The following is a 19,522-nucleotide window of genomic DNA, read 5'->3' as shown; positions in this document are numbered from 1 at the left end:
AACCTTCCATGAACCTATGTACAACAGGGGATTTGAAGAGGAGTGGCTGGTTAGGCAACCAGAGAAAGGGGCCTAACTGCAGAAAGATAGCCCTTTAAAGGTATCCAGAACAGAGCTTTAATGGGCAAGCGAAAATATAAAGAGTTGGAGCTGAGCGAGAGGAGCAGAAAGAGTCAACCGGTTACTCTGCACACAAAGCCACAAACTTGCGGCAGGCGTATACGGTTTTGGTGGAGGGAAGCATGGCTGCCAGAATAACATCGCAGACTTCAGGGGGAAGGTCGAAAGCTGTAAACAGTTGTTCAGATGGAGAACATTCCCCTGCTTCTGAGACAGAAGATCCTCCCAAAGAAGCAACCTGATCGGAGGACTGTTGGCCATGCTCAACATCTCAGGATAACAAACTCTCCAAGCCCAGTCCAGAGCCACAAGGCTGACTTGGGCCAGGTTGCACCTGATCCTCTTGAGAACTCTGGGCAGGAGTGGTAAGGGCAGAAAGGCATACAGGAGGCCTGAGCTCCACGCTAGCAGAAAAGCATCTCTGAGGGAGTGCCACCTTGGAAACCCCAGCACACAGAACAGCTGACGTTGCATGTTCTTGGCAGTGGTGAACGGATCTAACCAAGGCTCTCCCCATTGCACAGACATTGCAGCACCTCCGGATGGAGATGCAACTTGTGATATGCTAAGCATCTTTGGCTGAGTCCGTCCATCCTGACGTTCAGAGAGCTCGCTAGGTGTTGAACCAGATGTCCAGCCTCTTGGATTCCCTAATCCGGTGAGGCGGAAGGGAATGCACCAGGATTTACGTAGGAAGAAATGGCTTGGACCACCAAGATCTACGGGGTAGGGTGTTGTGTAAGGAAATTGGGGTCCCTTGATGAGGGGTGGTGGCAGTGGGAAATCGTCCTGTTCACTGGAGCCTCTGTGCTGGGCTTGACCAAGTCTGAAGCAGGACGTCTGCAAGGACTTAATCAAATGGGAGAAATGGTTCTGAGGGGGTCACTCCCGCCTAAAGCAGCTCTGTCGATATGCTAGTCTTGACTGCCACTGAGGGTAGGCTAAGGTCCAGACTGGAGACTACCTTGCTGTGAGCAACATCCGTCTACACACAAGCTGTGTCCAGAGAACAACCCAAGAAGGCCACATGAAAGGAGAACAGACTCCGTGAAAGAAGCTCCTGCATCAAGGCACATGTCACTGTGTTCCAAAGCACTAATTGGATCCCTGTGGTGCTAGCTATCAGCACAAGTGATCAGACCCAACCATTGCTGCTTGAAGCTTTCCAGTTTATGTCCCAGGACATGCACAAGGAAGGAGGATGAATCAGCACCTCAACAGAGGGAGGCCCAGACGACTAAACAGTCTGTAAGGCGTAATCCCAATGAAGTTTTGAAATACGAGAAGCACTGGACTGAACAATCACATTGTTGTGCGGCTGATTGTCTCCTCAGCTTGTTCAATGCCCACACTGCCCTCTATAAGAAGCTTACTATTTTTACCACTGAGAGGCAAGTATTGAAGGGGTTGTACTTGACCAATTTTGTAGAGCCATATCAGGACTGACCCAGGAACTGAAGAGGCAAACTACTCCAGGCTCCAGGGCGGTGGCCCAGTAGCCCCTGCTTGACTTATAAACTCCAAAGAGTCCAACAGTATATTGGATCTCCCCTCCAATTTACTGAGCACCTTTTTGAACTCCACATCTGGAAAGGGTGCTATGCCAGGTTTCTGTCCTGTAATGTAACAATTTCAAGCAATCCTGGCGCTGTAGAGGGTACATGAGATTCTGGTGCCTCCTTCAAATCGCAGAAGAAACCTCCATATCCTATTTCTAAAATATCAAGATCAGGCGACAAGTGTGACTCCAATGATCCAAATTAAAATAACAAAATTAGTCTCTCGTCATCAGGATTCACTACTCAGGACTTCTGTAGCCAATATTTCTCACTCAACATATCTTTCTTAACCTGCATTTCTACGTATTGAATTCATTTTCTGTCCTTCAATCAAAATGTCTTCTGTGCCTCAACTGAAGATCAGTTTAATCAATTTTCTTTCTTTCTGTTTTCCTGTATGCACATGTGAATGAGTCTGCTCGCTGGGAAATTCTGCAGAGCCTCAAGCAGGGCTCGACAAATCCACTCGACCGCTCGCATTTGCGAGGTAAATTTAATGAGGTCGAGCTATTTTTAGGTCCTACTCGCCCTTTCTGGCGAGTAGGAAAACATACTAACTTTTGTCCTCTGTCTTTGAAAACGAAGCAACTGTGACAAGATAACAAGATTTAAAGGCCTTTTTATTGCTCACAAAGCAAATGAGCAATAAAGAGGCCTTTAAATCTTGTTATCTTGTCACATTTGCTCCGCTTCCAGAGACAGAGGTCAAATAGGTTACTGTTAGGTCGAGGAGAGTTTTCAAGGTACTAGACCTGCAGGACTAGTACCATTTTTCAGATTTTTCGAGCCCTGTCAAGTCTTTCCATAATACAACAGACCCCTTTTTTCTGCTTCCATACACGCTTCTCCATCACAGCTGTATGTGAAGCACGCATCTTTTGCATAGATCTTTATTGGGAAAAAAACTTTTGTCTCTTTGCTTCAAAGTCACACCACAAATTGATATACTGAAATGCCCAACTAAAACAACAACATATCAGGCACATTACAAATGCTGCACAGGGAAGTTGTTGTCTCATCCCATTAACAATCATCAAGTTAGAAATACTGAGGCACACTCTACTAATGCCATACTCAAAATCCGTATGCTCTTCCTTATTAATCCTATTTGTACCTGGTGTTAAATAATGTTAAGTAACACAATTTACTAAAACTCTCAGACATTTTGGGTTTAAGTCATCTTTTTCCCAATCATATCTGTCACAAATAGAATAAGAAGGCAACCAGAGAAGAACCCTTGTGATGAAGGGGGCATTTCATTTTACTGTGCAAAACATGAGATGGAGAAAGAAACAATAGCTAATTGTGCAAGATAATTTAAGAATGCTGCATATCCCATTTCTGTGAAATCCATCAATATCACAAGAGTTAATCTGTATACTGGGATCATGCACCTGCACTGTCTAGCAATGTGCCGAGAAGCCACCACTACGAACAGAGCTTCTGCAGACAAGCAAAACCCAACGAGAATGTTCCGATTTGCTCACAAGATCCACCCTTAGATTTAATTTAGTGTGCTACGTTGGAGGCCCACTAGGGCATAGAGTGGTATTTTTCCTTGCTAAACCTACGACAATAATATATTCACCAGTAATTTGCTGAGCTTCTATCTAAAGAAAGAAAAACAAAGAAAGCTGATCAGTGGATTGTTTCAAATATTCTTAGCCACTGGCAACAAATATCAAAAATAAAACTGCACCAGGCCTCGAAACATCATCAAAATGTTACTAGATCTGCAGGTCTAGTGACTAAAATAATTTACCCAACCTAATTATAATGCTCGTGGCCCATAAACTGCTTTCAAATTATGTGATCTTAGTCAAATATTTAAATTCACTGAGCCGCCATTTTCTTTTTTATCACATATGAGAGCACCTTCAAATACACAAGGTCAGCATGTTTGCTGTACAAAAAACACTTTTGTTTGATTTAATAGTTTAAACTTTTGCTCCACAGAAAATAAAATCTAGCCATATATAGGTTACTCATGACCGTTAACTTGCATTTTAGTTAATTAACTGCACTGTCATCAGGGCAGAAGCAGGACTGTTTCTCAAATCCAGTTTAAAAACTATCACTTTTAATAAATACATATCGAAGCATCAAGTGGTAGCACATTTATTTGCAATCAGCAAATTTTCCATTGAAATGACTGCAACATTTGCCATGGACGTGGTTTTACTGATAAAACTATATAGTGTACAAAGCTTGGAAATAGAGTTTCTGCAAATATTTGTCATTTGCACACCACCAAGTAAAGTGTTCTGATTTGTTTTGCTCCTATTTAAATCTCTACTTGCATCACACTGAATTACAAAGAAAATGTATTTCGTAATTCCGGATGTATTTTGAAATACTTGTATTATTAATTTACAAGCTGTTTCAATGTTGTCATGTTTTTTTCTAACATATCTTACAGCTTGTTGTTTCACAATAATTGTCCGACAGCTTTCTTGACAAAAATCTTTAACTATAATAAGAGAAAGAAAAGTAAACACAATTTTCAGGATAAGATAAGAAACAATTAGTAAAAAGACAAACTGACATTTGACCTCTGTCCTTCAACAGACAGCAAATGTGTCAAGATAAAAACAAGATTTAAAGGCATCTTTATTGCTGGTTCACTTAAAGAAAAGAACACCTGTTCCTTTCAGCTTACGTTCACTGAGGAATAGGTGCTAAGAATAGCTCAACCACATAAAATCTGACTCGCCATAGCGAGTGGGTGAGTAGATTTTTTTTAGTCCTGTGCACAAATTTGAAGGAAGATTTCAGAAGGATGTTTCAAAGACAATTACAACTGCCTCGTTGATATTTTCTTAATTAAATGTTTTGCACAAATAACGATATTTATCTGCAACATTCATAAATACTTACAGTGCATTTTTCATGTTTAAATGTCTGCAGTTAACATAGGCTGCATATTAGAACGGCCAGCGTTAAGGTTCAATCTTTGGTGTCATTAGCAGCTGTACCAGCAGGCCTCAAACAATGTATGATTTATTGATGTTTTCTCATGTGAATGTTTAATTTGGTGCAATCCTCGAAGTATCCGCTAAGGCAAGAACATCCTGGAACAAGTGTATCTTGCTGTGTTGCAGATACTAGAGCTGAAGGACACTTGCCTGAGATGTCATTGTACTTAAGTTTATGAAAATAATGTGACTGTCTTATCAGAATGTACCTTAAACTGATTGGTTCCCCTCGCGTGAATCGTGTGTAGGTAAAGCAAACTGATAAAAATTTGTTTTTGAAGTAATGCAATGCACTTTCACTGAGATGTCTTTACAGCTCCCTTTAAAGATGAAGACTTTTTCTCTTGGCCAAAAAGTTTAGATTACACTTGGGCAGATGCCTTCCCAATTCGCAAGGCGAATCTTCATTTGATTCATAGATTCTGCCTTTCAGAGGCTTTCCAAGCAGACACCTTCTGCTTCAATTCTCCCCAACTTTCCTGACTTTTCCCTCGTTTAGTGGAGTAGGGTTTTCCCTTCATGGGGAAAAAGCGTCTGCTCATAATATTGTGATGTTGTATAAAATGTTTATTTTAATTAACTGAAATAAACATATTTAGAGTCCGCTTTGATTTATTTTGAGACAACTTTACAGTAGTTTAAGTTTGCATTTATGATTTTGAATTTCTTTGAAATATACAGACTAAAGCATCATGTATTGACTACTAAATTACAACTAATTTGATGATTTCAACTTGTAACTTTACTAATCTTTTAATAAGCCTTTATGGTTTGCAAATCTAACTCATCTTTGTAAGACAATGTGCTTCATTTTATTAAAATGTATTGATTGTTGCTTTACTCAGCTGGAGATTTGAAAACATGACAAGTAAAAACTCAAGGGACGGAGAAGATGAATTGGTGGTTAAGCCTGTGTTACCAAAACAAATAGCTGCTGTAGGGTTGTCATTAGCTATGCCAGTCCATGCATTCGTCCAATTGGTGTGTGGCCATTTTATTCCTACACAGTTTTAAAAAAACCCAAAGCATTCATCAACAAACTAAACAACAAGCGGTAGTTCTTCAGACCCTACAGGGTAAGTTTCCCTGATTTATTGTCAAATTAACTGCATTAATATGGTCTCTTCCTTGAGAGTTGGGGGTTCAAAAACATCTCTCAAAAGAGGTAGACCATGAATCTCATGTGCATGCAAATTATTTCAAGGTCTCCGATATAATGATTCCTCGGGTGATCAGAGTTGAGGGCACTTCCCAATTGGCATTTAGGTTTACACAAACAATTATCAGGTGCTTGCAATATTAAAGGGACCAGAGTGGAATTAACCACAGTAGACTGAAGTGGGGTGAAATACAAAATCCTATCATTTGAGGCCATATTCTAAATGGCTGGATAAAAAAAAAAAATAGCTCTCCATGTCACTATTTGACAATAAATGAAGAGGGTATAACATACAGTGACTGAGACAGAAAGTTCTACAGGGACCTCCTTGCAGTAAAAAAGTTAGGCAATCCTTTCAAGACTGCTAAAATTCGGCAAGCCAGCCAGGAGTCCTCGTGGAACTGGAAACTGTAGAAAAGCCGGCAATAGGAAATTCATTCCCTTGTAAACTACATTCTTTGTTGGTTGGTCTGCTGTTGAGGACTCTATGGGAGAATATATATAATTATAACTACAGACACCATGGTGGGTGATAAACCATGCAGCTGGATCCTGAATGCACTGTAGTCTCTTTCAAAGTAAACTGATAAATGTGTGATATTTTAACATAACCAATTTAACAGTGAAAGAACAAACACAATTAAGTGTTCTCCTGATAAACCACAATAGAATAATGGTAGTGGTTTACTAAAGCACCATAAGCATGAACCATGCATGAGAAGCAAAAAATAAAATCAAATCAACGCACAACGGGGATGGCATATGAAGGGAATCCCTTCCGATTTTAACAGAGTAGAAAAAAATTCTTCCTCGCTTCAAAAAAGTCTTTAACTTGGAAATTTCCAATTAATATTGCAACCTATTCCAAGAAGAACGCAGGCACCAGATAGGATTTTATTTCCCATTAAGGTATATGATAAGCACCTTACCATTAAATGATATAAGTTTACATTCAGATACACTTTCTCAGTACTACCCAAATAAATGAGCCAAAAACAAATATTTGCCAAGTATTGAAATGCACCTTTCCACACAATCATAGAAAGGGGTGTATACAGGATCTGTGCGAATGCACAATAAAAGAGTTAATTATTTGTTTAGGAATAGCATACTTTCCATCACAGGCACCTTGGACCACTGTGGTGTATAAGTAACACACATGTATTAAGAATATTACAACATTGATGAAAATATATTGTTAAATGTTCTGCTCACCTTAAATGATTCAAGTTCAGTCTCAGTGAAATTGGCCATTTTGGCCATGTCCCACAAGTCATTCACTCGAGGCTCTTCAAAGTCTAAAATAAGAGCAAAATAAAGTGTTAATAGTAAACCAATGGCTAGGGAAGGTCCACCACCTATTACAATGATCTGTATGCTCAATCTTTAATAAGAAAAGGGAACATTTCAAATTATTTGCAAATGTGCGCTCTCCATCGAGGTTGCAATGGATGTCCTTCCCTCATTTAAGCTCTGCTCTGATAATCAGTTTGAGTTTAGGGACGATGTCAGTCTTTATAACTCCCAAACTGTGCTCTTCTAGTTCTGTCTGTCTCCTCTTCTTTATGCTGATCGCTATCTTTTGTCTCCAAGATCACGGTGAGCTTTCATTTGAATCCTTACCTTGATGCAACCTCCATCTCCTGCACGTTTTGGTCTACTACATCTGGAATGCCCCAGCATGCATATACTAGTGGCTTTCATTTTGAACCTCACCAAGCCGAAATTATAAAAGCATTTCACCATTCCACGCCTCTGTGCAGCAGGAAGTTTGTGGTGGCTGGCTGGCGCTGCTGTAATAGTTGTGTATTCTAAAACACACAAATCACTTTCCAAAACAGTGAAAACTTAAAGGGGAATGTTGCAATGTTGAGTTGACTTACTCGTAAAACAATATCCCTCTATTATTATTTAAATTGAGAACACAAACCTGACCCAAACAAAATCAGGGCTCATAATCTATAAGTTTAACAGTCCATCAAATGTTCCATTTCTACAGAAACGTATTCCTTTTACTACACACACACACACACTGTTTCTGGCAGCTTGGCCTTTTTTCGAATTTTCTTTTAAATTGGTGAGAAGTTGCCCAGCAGATAATTTAATGTACTAGGTTATGAGCTCGAATGTTTGGGCGAAGACTGAATGACATGTATTTGCCAATGGATATCATATTTCAGGATTTATTTTCTACAAATGCATTGAGTGTGGGAGCACTGGTGTGTTTAATGTGCTTTTATTTGGGTGCAGAATGTACACGCCATATGAGATGGTCAGCATTGGGTGGCAAAGCATCTATAGGAATTCTAGGAGGTGAAACTGCAGTGTTACAAAAAGATATTTTGCATTTTTCCTAGTTGTGATTTATGCAATCTAAATTTTACATTACTCTAGGTCTGGTTATTTCTAATATGCCCCTGGAGTCTATGCTGTCCCGCACCCATTTCACCTTTCACAGAGACACAGTTTCCCAGGCTAAGTTCTACTTAGGTTCTTCAGAAGCTTGAGTCACATGTTAAAATTCAATTTTGCAGCTCACAAGAGGTGAACCCGCCCTTCCAGCTATTTACAAAGATGTAATGAATCGCAGAATGGTGTGATAGTTCTGAGGAGTAAATCTGCTCCCATAGGTAGGAAATGGGGCTCCCCTATGAGAGGCCCTATCAGGCTAAACACAACCGCAAACGTATGCATTTGTGGGAAGTCACAAACTATGTTATCCACCCATTCTCCCTCTGGAAATGACGAGGCTTCTCTGCAAGGTGTGAATGGGAAGGGAACACCAACAAAAGATCTGGGTGCACGTTAAAGGGGCTCTCCATGAAAGAACACATTTTCCCCAATTATGAGGGAAAAAAGTTTCAAAATGCAACTGCACTCATTCTAGACATCTCTGCATGTGTAATAGAAGACACTGGACAATTAAGAATGTGGAAATGTCTACACATTAACAAAGAGCTGTCGCAATTGTTTAGGTGCACGCATCGAAAGCACCGAGAAATATAGAAATGTTAAACTGTACAACCAAGCGTAGGTGAAAACTTCTGAGTGTAGACGTTCGAACTACTTTGTGTACAAAGCCTGTTGCAGATCAGGAACGTAACCGTACCCACCAGTTCTGTATGAAAGACCAATTGCACGTTTTTCTGGGCATTTATGTGCATCAAATTTGATTCCTGGCCTCAGGGCTTCAAGCGGGTCGGAGTTCTAAAAATCAGGTCCTGAGACGGGTCCCTATCGGACTCTCCGTTTTTACCCTCACCCTCGGGGTGAAAAAAAAAAAATTAACTCAGCAGCAGTACCACCCTTCGCTGCCTTTGATGAATAGTTCTTTCATATTCTCATTATTTCAGAATTGAAGCGTTTTCAATGTTGTATACAACAAAACCACAGTTGGGGCTTGTTTATCATATGCAACTAACAACCATTGACAACGCCAATAGTCCTGGCTTGTTGTAGGTGTAATGTTATTTGTTGTATTATATATTTGGGTGCACGGACAGAAGCAGCAAAATACCAGTCAGGTGGCAGTGGCACACTATGCCAAGCACAATAGCGTGTTTAAAGAGTGTGTTATGGAAAGGCTGATGGTAATGACACCAACTTATATAAAACAACATACAGCACTTACCAGCTGCAACTTCGTATCCCTCGTGGCTTAATTTTCGTATTCGTTCAAACCCCTGATTAATGCTCCTCAGTTTATCCTTCAGTTCTGTGTGTTTTCCATGCAGCACTTCTTCCTTAACTTCATATTCAGAAGGGCTGATCACATTTTTGTGGATTTCTGTATGAAAAACAAACCTTGGTTGTTACAGTACATCATACTCGAAAGAAACTAGTTTGCTAGACTACTGGAGAGACAGGGCTCAGCCTTGATAAGCTGTGGAATCAGAAAGACAAAGCAATCTAGCACCTAGAAGTAAAACAGGTCTGTAAGAAGAATCACGAGCTTTCCCATCATAACTTTGAATAAGCAGCAAAGCCTTCCTCAAACAAAAATACAAGTGGTACTTGTATACAAAAACCAAAACAACATTGGAGGTAAAAAATAAATTGGTTAACATTCCCATACCAATTTGTTGAAAGGGAAATAATGTAAAGATAAAAATAAAATAGAAGCAGTTATGGCGCAGGGATAAGGAACTATGAAAAAGTGGCATTTTTTATTGTAATCTCTGGAAAGTAAACATTTAAACACACCACAACTCTGGCTTGAATTCTCAAAAAGTACCACTTGTGGAAAGCAGAGCATTCGTGTTTGGCACTGAAACAAGACAACAGCCCTCACTCCGCACCAAGAGAATAATTTTTAAAAACGAGTTTTTTTTAAGAAATTCTGTCCTTTAAAAATACAGTTTGTCATTTGCAGCCTGGTTCTAAAATGTGATTTCTAATGTCCAAATGGTCGGCACAGTATGCTTCAAAAATTCATAAATTTCACATAATTACTTTTCTATGGGTTCAACTTGTGCATGTTGAAATGTCAAGGTACGGCAATTAAACAGCTAGAGTGGTCACTATGTGTACAATGATGCCACATGCAGCCAGACATTGCCAGCTCCTCGCTTCCGAGGGGTCAAAAGCAACTGCTACCAAGTCATAAAACGTCTAGAAGAAACATTCGCAATCTGGCAACACAGCTATACTTAACTACAATTAATTTTAGCGGTTTGTGATGTTAGATGCACATCAGGGTAGGGAGATCTGGTCATATCATTGGGATCAACACTACTGATGCAATAACTGACCATTGGCAGTCCAATAAACTGAGTTTATACTGATGACTGCCTACTTACTGAACGTTGCTGTGTGAAAATCTAGTGAGGTCGACGTTTACAGAACTGTAGGCTGGAGGTACTTGCTTTGCACTAACTGGTGATTTACACCCTTTTTACACTGTTATGAATGGTAAATCATGTGCAGGTGCCAAATAGAGGGTGCACTAACATTGCCTGCTTTTGGAGAGATAGAACTTTAGTCTGCGGTTTGCAAACCCTTGTAATTTGACACGCGATTCGTTTTTGGTGGACAACACTACACAGAAAACTTTGAAAAGTTGATGCATGGCATTACGACTTTTTGTTCATTTGCTGTGCTGCTCCAGTGTGGGGGTACATTACACAACAACTGTGCATGGTGTGGCTTTGTGCGGAGAGGAAGCTTGCACTGCTGCTACTCGCGCTACACCAGGAATGGGTCAGAGGGACATGGCATATGTTAGAAAAACCCCACTCCCACACCGGAAGGGTGGTAATGGGATTTTCCCAGACATACACTGTGGTAGCTTGGCTCGAGTGGTCAGGGGTCAGGCACCGTGTTAAGCATACGACATACCCACACAATAACCATGCGTGCATCCGTTCCAAAAACGACACTACACCTTAAAAATTATACTGAAAATATATCTCTTTATCTTCTTTTCTCTTAGTTGCTGATTGAATAAATGATAATACAATCACAGTACACAAGGCTTTTCCTTAAAAAGTGCAGGTCAAATAAATAATAACACTTTACAGGTGCAATAAATAGGATCAGGTCAAATAAATACTGTGAGGCAATAAATACTGTGCAGGAATAAGTTAGCTCAGGACAATAAATACATCACAGGAATAACTTAGATAAATACAATAAATACAGTACCCTCAATAAATAATATCAGCCAACAATGACATTTGTAAAATCAGATCACATTTAAAATACTATGGGCTGATTTGGCCCAGTCACAGCTTATGGTTAGGTGGATGGCCTGAGGGGTATACTCCCTGGCTTGGACAAGGCTGAGGCCTAAACTGAGGTAGGTCAAGGGGGGGGATCTAGAGATCTGGCTCTCCCACACTACACAACCCCTCTGTATTAGTCTCAGCTCACCCCTGGCACAATCAAGCTGGTTCCAGCACCTCTCTAGCCCCTAGGATAGTCTCTCAGGGCTCCACAGGGCCTTAGGCGCCCTTTATTCCACTTACTGCCCTTTCTATGAAGCTCCGACGCCGCTGGAGTCGTGTCGACGCCGTGAGGCGGTTCCGGTTCGATGTCGGCGGCCTCGGCGCTATGTCAGTTCTTGACGACGTCGATAGGCGGTTCCGGTTCGATGTCGGCGGCCTCGGCTCGATGTCGACCTCCGGTTCAATGACGTCGGGCAGTCTTGGCTCGATGTCGACTTCCGCCGGCTCCGGAGTGCGATCTCCACTCCCGACCTCCGGTGCTCCTTTCCTCAGGTTCCGGCGACTCCGGAGTGCGACCTCCACTCCCGACCTCCGGCACGCTTCACCTCGGTCTCCGGCGACTCCGGAGGGCGGACTTCACTCCCCCGTCGACGCCGCACACTCGACCTCGGGTGACTTCCTCCTCGACCTCTGGTACTCTCCACGACCTCCGTCGGTGCCCTCTCTCGACCTCTGGCGGCTCCGGGTACGACGTCTGCTTCCCAGTCAGCGCCGCTTCTCCACCTCGGGCTCCAGGTCTCTAGGCTTCTCGACGTCGGACTTCAGGTAGTTACCAGTAACCAGGTCAGGTACTTGCTGTTCTTTACTTTTAAGGCCTGTTCCTGCTGTCCAGGTCCTTAAGGTGGTTTTTCTTACTTTCTCCCACACAGGGCTCCAGGCTGGGCTCAGTCAGTAGGGACTAGTATCAAGGGTGGGTTTATGGACCCCACTCCAGGCACAAGTTTCCACCCCTGCTGCCTCACTCCTTCCTCCTTCAGGTTTCTGCTGCTCTCTCTTCACCAGTCAGGTGCCAACTGCCAGCTCCAACTGTCAACTCTGGCTTAGCTTCCCAACATTCCAAACCGCCTCCAACTGTCACAGGGTTCCAGAATGTTGCAGAAGGTTCTAGTAGGTTCCAGTGATGTCACAGGTGACAATGGATGGCCACCATTTTGTGCTCCAGGCCCTCAGACAGAAGTTCCAGGGGTAGATAAAATGGCTCCCTGAATCTGCATCAATACTAAAAAGTCTGGTGGTTCCCAAAAAGGAAAAAAATACTAACAGGGTTTGAGGCAGAAGTGGGACAAAATAAATAATGATGAGGAGGGACCACCCAAAGGGCTGACAGGTCTAACACGCGTCCCCCCCAGCTGAAAGTGGGGAGAGCTACCCAACCCCTTGGGAGTTCTCATCACTAAGGCGGAAATACCTTGAGAGACAGTCTACATTGGCGTGGTCCACTCCAGGCCGATGTTCCACCTGAAAGTCCATTCCCTGTAGGGAGATAGACCACCTCAACAACTTGGGATTCTCCCCCTTCATCTGCATCAGCCAACGAAGGGGTCTGTGGTCGGTCTGAGCTAGGAAGTGCGAGCCAAACAGGTATGGCCGCAACTTCTTCAGAGCCCATACCACGGCAAAGGCTTCACGCTCTATTGCACTCCACTTCTGTTCCCTGGGAAGTAGTCTCCGGGATAGGAAGACCACGGGTTGATCCAGACCCTCTTCATCGAGTTGCGATAACACTGCCCCAATGCCATGTTCTGATGCATCTGTCTGGACAATGAACTCCTTGGAAAAGTCTGGGGCCCTTAAGACCGGGGCCTCGCACATGGCTTGCTTCAGCTTCACTAAGGCCTACTGACAAGCCTCCGTCCAGACTACCCGTTGAGGTTGTTTCTTGGACGTGAGCTCCGTGAGGGGGGCTACAATGGTTCCGTACCCCTTCACGAAGCGGCGGTAGTATCCCGTGAGGCCCAGAAAAGCTCGGACCTCAGTCTGTGTCTTGGGGGGTTCCCAGGCCATGATGGCCTCGATCTTCGCCTGGAGGGGTTGCACCGCTCCCCTACCCACCAAGTGTCCAAGGTACACTACCGACCCCTGCCCGATCTGGCACTTGCTGGCCTTGATCGTTAACCCAGCTTGTCTCAGGGCCTGGAGAACAGCTTGCAGGTGACGCAAGTGATCCTCCCAGCTGTTACTGAAGACGGCGATGTCATCCAGATAAGCAGCAGAGAAACTCTCCATTCCGGTGAGGATCTGGTTTACCAGGCGCTGAAACGTGGCAGGTGCGTTCTTGAGCCCAAAGGGCATCACACAGAACTGGTAGTGGCCATTGGGCGTGGAGAAGGCTGACCTTTCCCTTGCTCCATCAGTCAAAGAGATCTGCCAGTACCCAGAGGTAAGGTCAAAGGTACTTAGATATTGGGCAGCTCCCAGCCGGTCAATCAATTCATCTGCCCTAGGGATCGGATGAGCATCAGTTTTGGTTACTGAATTCAGTCCTGCATCTTAGTGACTTCACTGTGAATGCTGGCCTTCACCTTGTCTGACATCCGGTAGATCTTGGACTTCACAGGTGGGCTGTCTCCTGTGCCCACGTCATGGACGCACAGGTGAGTTCTACCCGGGACAAGGGAGAACAACGAAGAGTACTGCCCCAGGACCTGGCGGCAGTCCTCCTGCTGTTCAGGAGTTAGAGATGGGGAGAGAATCACTCCCTCCACCGACCAATCCTTCTCTTGAGACGCAAACAAATCGGGGAGAGGCTCGCTTTCCACGTCCTCTGCTCCGTCAGTCACCATCATCAAAATGACTTCGGGCCTCTCGTGGTGGGGTTTGAGGCGGTTGGCATGCAGCACCCGTAGGGGCTGACGAGGGGTCTTAAGATCCACCAAGTAGGTAGCCTTACCCTTCTTCTCCAATACCTCAAAGGGTCCTGACCAGCGATCCTGGAGGGCGCTAAGCTCTCCTGGTTCGATCACCCACACCTTCTGGCCAGGCTCCAACTCCACCGGGTGAGCGTTGTGGTCATACCACGCCTTCATTACTGCTTGGCTGGCCTCCAAGTTGTCAGAAGCTTGCTTCCACAACTTAGCCATTTGGCTCCGGAAGGCCAGCATGTAGCTCACCACGTCCTGGGGAAGCTTCCTGGGAGTTCTTTCCCATCCGTCTCTCACCAGGTTGAGAGGTCCACGTACAGGGTGCCCATACAAAAGCTCGAAGGGGCTGAAGCCCACTCCCTTCTGTGGCACTTCCCTGTAAGAAAAGAGTAGACAGGGTAGGAGGACGTCCCATTTCCTCCGCAGGCTTTCAGGCAGACTTCTGATCATGCCTTTCAGGGTTTTGTTAAACCTCTCCACCAGACCATTGGTCTGGGGGTGGTAAGGAGTTGTGAACCGGTAGGTCACTCCACACTCCTTCCACATGGCCCGCATGTACGCTGACATGAAGTTGGTCCCCCTGTCGGACGCAACTTCCTTGGGAAAACCCACTCGGGTAAAGATTCCCATCAGGGCCCTAGCCACAACAGGTGCTGTTATGGTCCTCAGAGGTATTGCCTCTGGGTACCGTGTGGCATGATCCACCAAAACCAGGATTAACCTGTGACCAGCTGTAGTAGGTGGATCTAACGGACCCACAATGTCGATGCCCACCCTTTCAAAGGGGTGCTAACGACAGGAAGTGGTTCCAGGGGAGCTTTCAGCTTCACCCCTGTTTTCCCACTGGCTTGGCAAGACACACATGTCCGGCAGTAGGTATCGGACGACACTTTCATTTGAGGCCAATGAAAGTGTGGGACAAGACGGGCGAAGGTCTGGTCTTGCCCCAGGTGTCCTGCCAAGGGGATCTCGTGAGCCAACTCCAGAAGGAAGGCTCGATAACGTTGATGGACTACCAAGGCTCGTGACGATCCATGTAGGGGTGCCTTGGGTTCACTGTAGAGGAGGCCATCCTCCCAGTAAACACTGTAGTTCCCTTCAACGTTCCCTGCTGCCTGGGCTGCGGCCTGTCGCCTCAGTCCCTCAAGGGTAGGGCACTCCCTCTGGCCCTGGCAGAATTCCTCCCTGGATGGGCCTCCCTCCACGTGCCACTCGGCCGGGATGGGTAGGTCCTCCAGTTCGGTGACATCCCCCACCGCAGACTCCTGGTCCACCACCTCCGGTGGCCTATCCGTCCTACGGGGTGTGGACGCCGAGGCAGGCTCCTCCTGTCCTCGGTTCTTCCCTTGACTGGCAGCTGGCTGGGCCTTTGTTCCAGGCTCCAGCCTGAATGAACTCCCTCTCCGGGTAGTCGCGGACCTTGTGCTCACACAGGCCCAGTCAGGTGTACCCAGCATCTCAGTATGAGTCCGGTATTCCACCTCCTTCCAAGCATTGTGCTCCATGTCATTCCCCAGTAGACAATCGACTGGCACGGCAGGGCTTACGGCAACTCGAAGTGAACCTGCAACCCCCCCCCCCCATTCAAAGGGAACCTCGGCCACCGGATAGTGGCCTGTTCTGCCGTCAGCCATCGCGGCTGGGTGGAGTACATCGGGAATTACCTGCTCTGGAGACACCAGTTGGCTACGCACCATAGTCATACTGGCTCCTGTGTCTCTCAGAGCCTCCCCTCTTTGGCCGTTGATGGTGACCCACTGCCCATACTTTACGGTATTTGCGGGCACCTGGATCTTAGGAACCATCTCCCGTTCTCCCAGGGACACTAAAGTGACACCCGCCCACTCCCTTCCCTTAATTAAAGGCATCTCCTCCCCGAGCACTACACTAGCTACTCCGGGGGTCTTTCCTCCAATGGGAGGGGGTGGTCGTTTCGGGCACTTCGCATTTCCCTTGTAGTGTCCAACGCCACCGCACTCGTAGCAATGGACAACCCTTGGCTGCTGACTCTAGCCAGGATTAGGGTTTCTGGGTGGGTTAGCCCTAGGGGTGAATCCTGTTCCCTTCCCTTGGAAGTTATTTTGGGGGCCTTTGGAGAACTCCTTTTTCTTTTCCCCTCCCTCTTTCTTCTGGGGGGCGCCCTGTCCGGCCTTTTGAGTATCCCCTCCAGTCCCCCTTGTGGACACCCGGGTACTAGCCCAAATGTCCGCCTCCTCAGCAAGCTTCCGGGGATTGGTCAGCTTGCTATCCACCAGGTGTTGACGCAGTTCAGGGAAACATTTTTCGAGCAGGTGTTCCTTCAGTACTAAATCAAACAACCCCTCGTAGTTCCTCACTTCACTGCCCTGAATCCAACCCTCTAGTGCCTTCTTTGCATAGTCCAGGAAGTCCACCCAATTCTGTGTGCCCAGTTTGTGACTACCCCGGAACTTCTGTCTGTACTTTTCGGGTGTTAGTCCAAACTTTCTTATGAGCGCCACCTTCATGGTGGGGTAGTGGGTCTGCTCATCCTCCTCTAGGGCCAATAATGCATCCCTACCAGCTGGAGGCATGTACTTGTACAATCCCCCTCCCCAGTACTTCTCTGGAACCCCATGGGCCCTTAACGAGACCTCATAGGCCGCTAGCCACTTGGCGATATCGTCACCCGCTCCATAGCTAGCTACTATGTCCTTTGGCAGGTAGGGTTTGGGTTCCCTGGTGATTTCTTGGTCTTTGCTGCCACCATTAGGAACAGGGTGTGCCCTAGCTCTTAGGATCTGAAGATCTATCTCTTTCAGCCTTAACTCATGAGCCATCCTCTGTTCCTCCTTCTCTTTCTCCAGCCTTGCTAAGTCCCATGTGAGCTGTCTTTTCTCCCTCCGGTCTGTTAACTCCACTTCAGACAAGCTACCGCTAGAGGCACTGCTGCCCTTCCTGGAAAGTGTCCTGGGCCCCGCTAACAGGTTCCCCACCTCAGGTTGGTACAACCCAGCCCCCTCGCTGTCAGGCTCTCCATCCCTGTCTTCCTGCTCAGCCTTGCTTTCTCGTCGTGCTTCCCCCCAAGCCCTCAAGCTGGTCTGCAGTTCAGCCTTCTTGGCACCTGGGGGACAATACACCCCCTCTCTCTGACAGAACTCTCTGAGTTGGGCCACAGTATCGGTTTCCACATTTTCTAAGACAAATTCCATTTTGCCCACTCAGAACAGAAGACAGGTTTTTACAGAAGCAATGCAGGGGGGTACCTTTTATAATACCTCCTCCCACCACCAGAGTAAATTTGGAAAAACAAAAACTCACAATTAGGAAGGCCGCTTGGAGAAAACTCCCGGTGTAGGCCTATGGACTACCCACAGTTATTGTCGAGTATACGTAGGCACAGCTCAATCCCGCCGCTGAACACCAATTATGTTAGAAAAACCCCACTCCCACACCGGAAGGGTGGTAATGGGATTTTCCCAGACATACACTGTGGTAGCTTGGCTCGAGTGGTCAGGGGTCAGGCACCGTGTTAAGCATACGACATACCCACACAATAACCATGCGTGCATCCGTTCCAAAAACGACACTACACCTTAAAAATTATACTGAAAATATATCTCTTTATCTTCTTTTCTCTTAGTTGCTGATTGAATAAATGATAATACAATCACAGTACACAAGGCTTTTCCTTAAAAAGTGCAGGTCAAATAAATAATAACACTTCACAGGTGCAATAAATAGGATCAGGTCAAATAAATACTGTGAGGCAATAAATACTGTGCAGGAATAAGTTAGCTCAGGACAATAAATACATCACAGGAATAACTTAGATAAATACAATAAATAGAGTACCCTCAATAAATAATATCAGCCAACAATGACATTTGTAAAATCAGATCACATTTAAAATACTATGGGCTGATTTGGCCCAGTCACAGCTTATGGTTAGGTGGATGGCCTGAGGGGTATACTCCCTGGCTTGGACAAGGCTGAGGCCTAAACTGAGGTAGGTCAAGGGGGGGGATCTAGAGATCTGGCTCTCCCACACTACACAACCCCTCTGTATTAGTCTCAGCTCACCCCTGGCACAATCAAGCTGGTTCCAGCACCTCTCTAGCCCCTAGGATAGTCTCTCAGGGCTCCACAGGGCCTTAGGCGCCCTCTATTCCACTTACTGCCCTTTTTATGAAGCTCCGACGCCGCTGGAATCGTGTCGACGCCGTGAGGCGGTTCCGGTTCGATGTCGGCGGCCTCGGTGCTATGTCAGTTCTTGACGACGTCGATAGGCGGTTCCGGTTCGATGTCGGCGGCCTCGGCTCGATGTCGACCTCCGGTTCGATGACGTCGGGCAGTCTTGGCTCGATGTCGACTTCCGCCGGCTCCGGAGTGCGATCTCCACTCCCGACCTCCGGTGCTCCTTTCCTCAGGTTCCGGCGACTCCGGAGTGCGATCTCCACTCCCGACCTCCGGCACGCTTCACCTCGGTCTCCGGAGGGCGGACTTCACTCCCCCGTCGAGGCCGCACACTCGACCTCGGGTAACTTTCTCCTCGACCTCTGGTACTCTCCACGACCTCCGTTGGCGCCCTCTCTCGACCTCTGGCGGCTCCGGGTACGACGTCTGCTTCCCAGTCAGCGCCGCTTCTCCACCTCGGGCTCCAGGTCTCTAGGCTTCTCGACGTCGGACTTCAGGTAGTTACCAGTAACCAGGTCAGGTACTTGCTGTTCTTTACTTTTAAGGCCTGTTCCTGCTGTCCAGGTCCTTAAGGTGGTTTTTCTTACTTTCTCCCACACAGGGCTCCAGGCTGGGCTCAGTCAGTAGGGACTAGTATCAAGGGTGGGTTTATGGACCCCACTCCAGGCACAAGTTTCCACCCCTGCTGCCTCACTCCTTCCTCCTTCAGGTTTCTGCTGCTCTCTCTTCACCAGTCAGGTGCCAACTGCCAGCTCCAACTGTCAACTCTGGCTTAGCTTCCCAACATTCCAAACCGCCTCCAACTGTCACAGGGTTCCAGAATGTTGCAGAAGGTTCTAGTAGGTTCCAGTGATGTCACAGGTGACAATGGATGGCCACCATTTTGTGCTCCAGGCCCTCAGACAGAAGTTCCAGGGGTAGATAAAATGGCTCCCTGAATCTGCATCAATACTAAAAAGTCTGGTGG

At 46.0% G+C, this 19,522-nt stretch overlaps 1 protein-coding gene across 1 annotated transcript in view; it reads right to left on the bottom strand.

Moving 5' to 3' along the window:
• The window catches only part of LRPAP1 (LDL receptor related protein associated protein 1), a 140,829-nt gene that overhangs the window by 17,136 nt on the left and 104,171 nt on the right, over positions 1-19,522 (bottom strand). Inside the window, exons 5-6 of the mRNA XM_085642489.1 lie at positions 9,445-9,600; positions 7,029-7,111 (exon numbers count right to left, since the gene is read on the bottom strand). Coding sequence (XP_085498615.1) covers positions 7,029-7,111; positions 9,445-9,600 — 239 coding nt within the window. The remainder of the gene's footprint in view (positions 1-7,028; positions 7,112-9,444; positions 9,601-19,522) is intronic.

The sequence above is a fragment of the Triturus cristatus genome, chromosome 2_2, assembly GCF_964204655.1.
Source record: "Triturus cristatus chromosome 2_2, aTriCri1.1, whole genome shotgun sequence".
Taxonomy (NCBI): Eukaryota; Metazoa; Chordata; class Amphibia; order Caudata; family Salamandridae; genus Triturus; species Triturus cristatus.
This window is presented reverse-complemented; position numbering and strand designations above follow the sequence as displayed.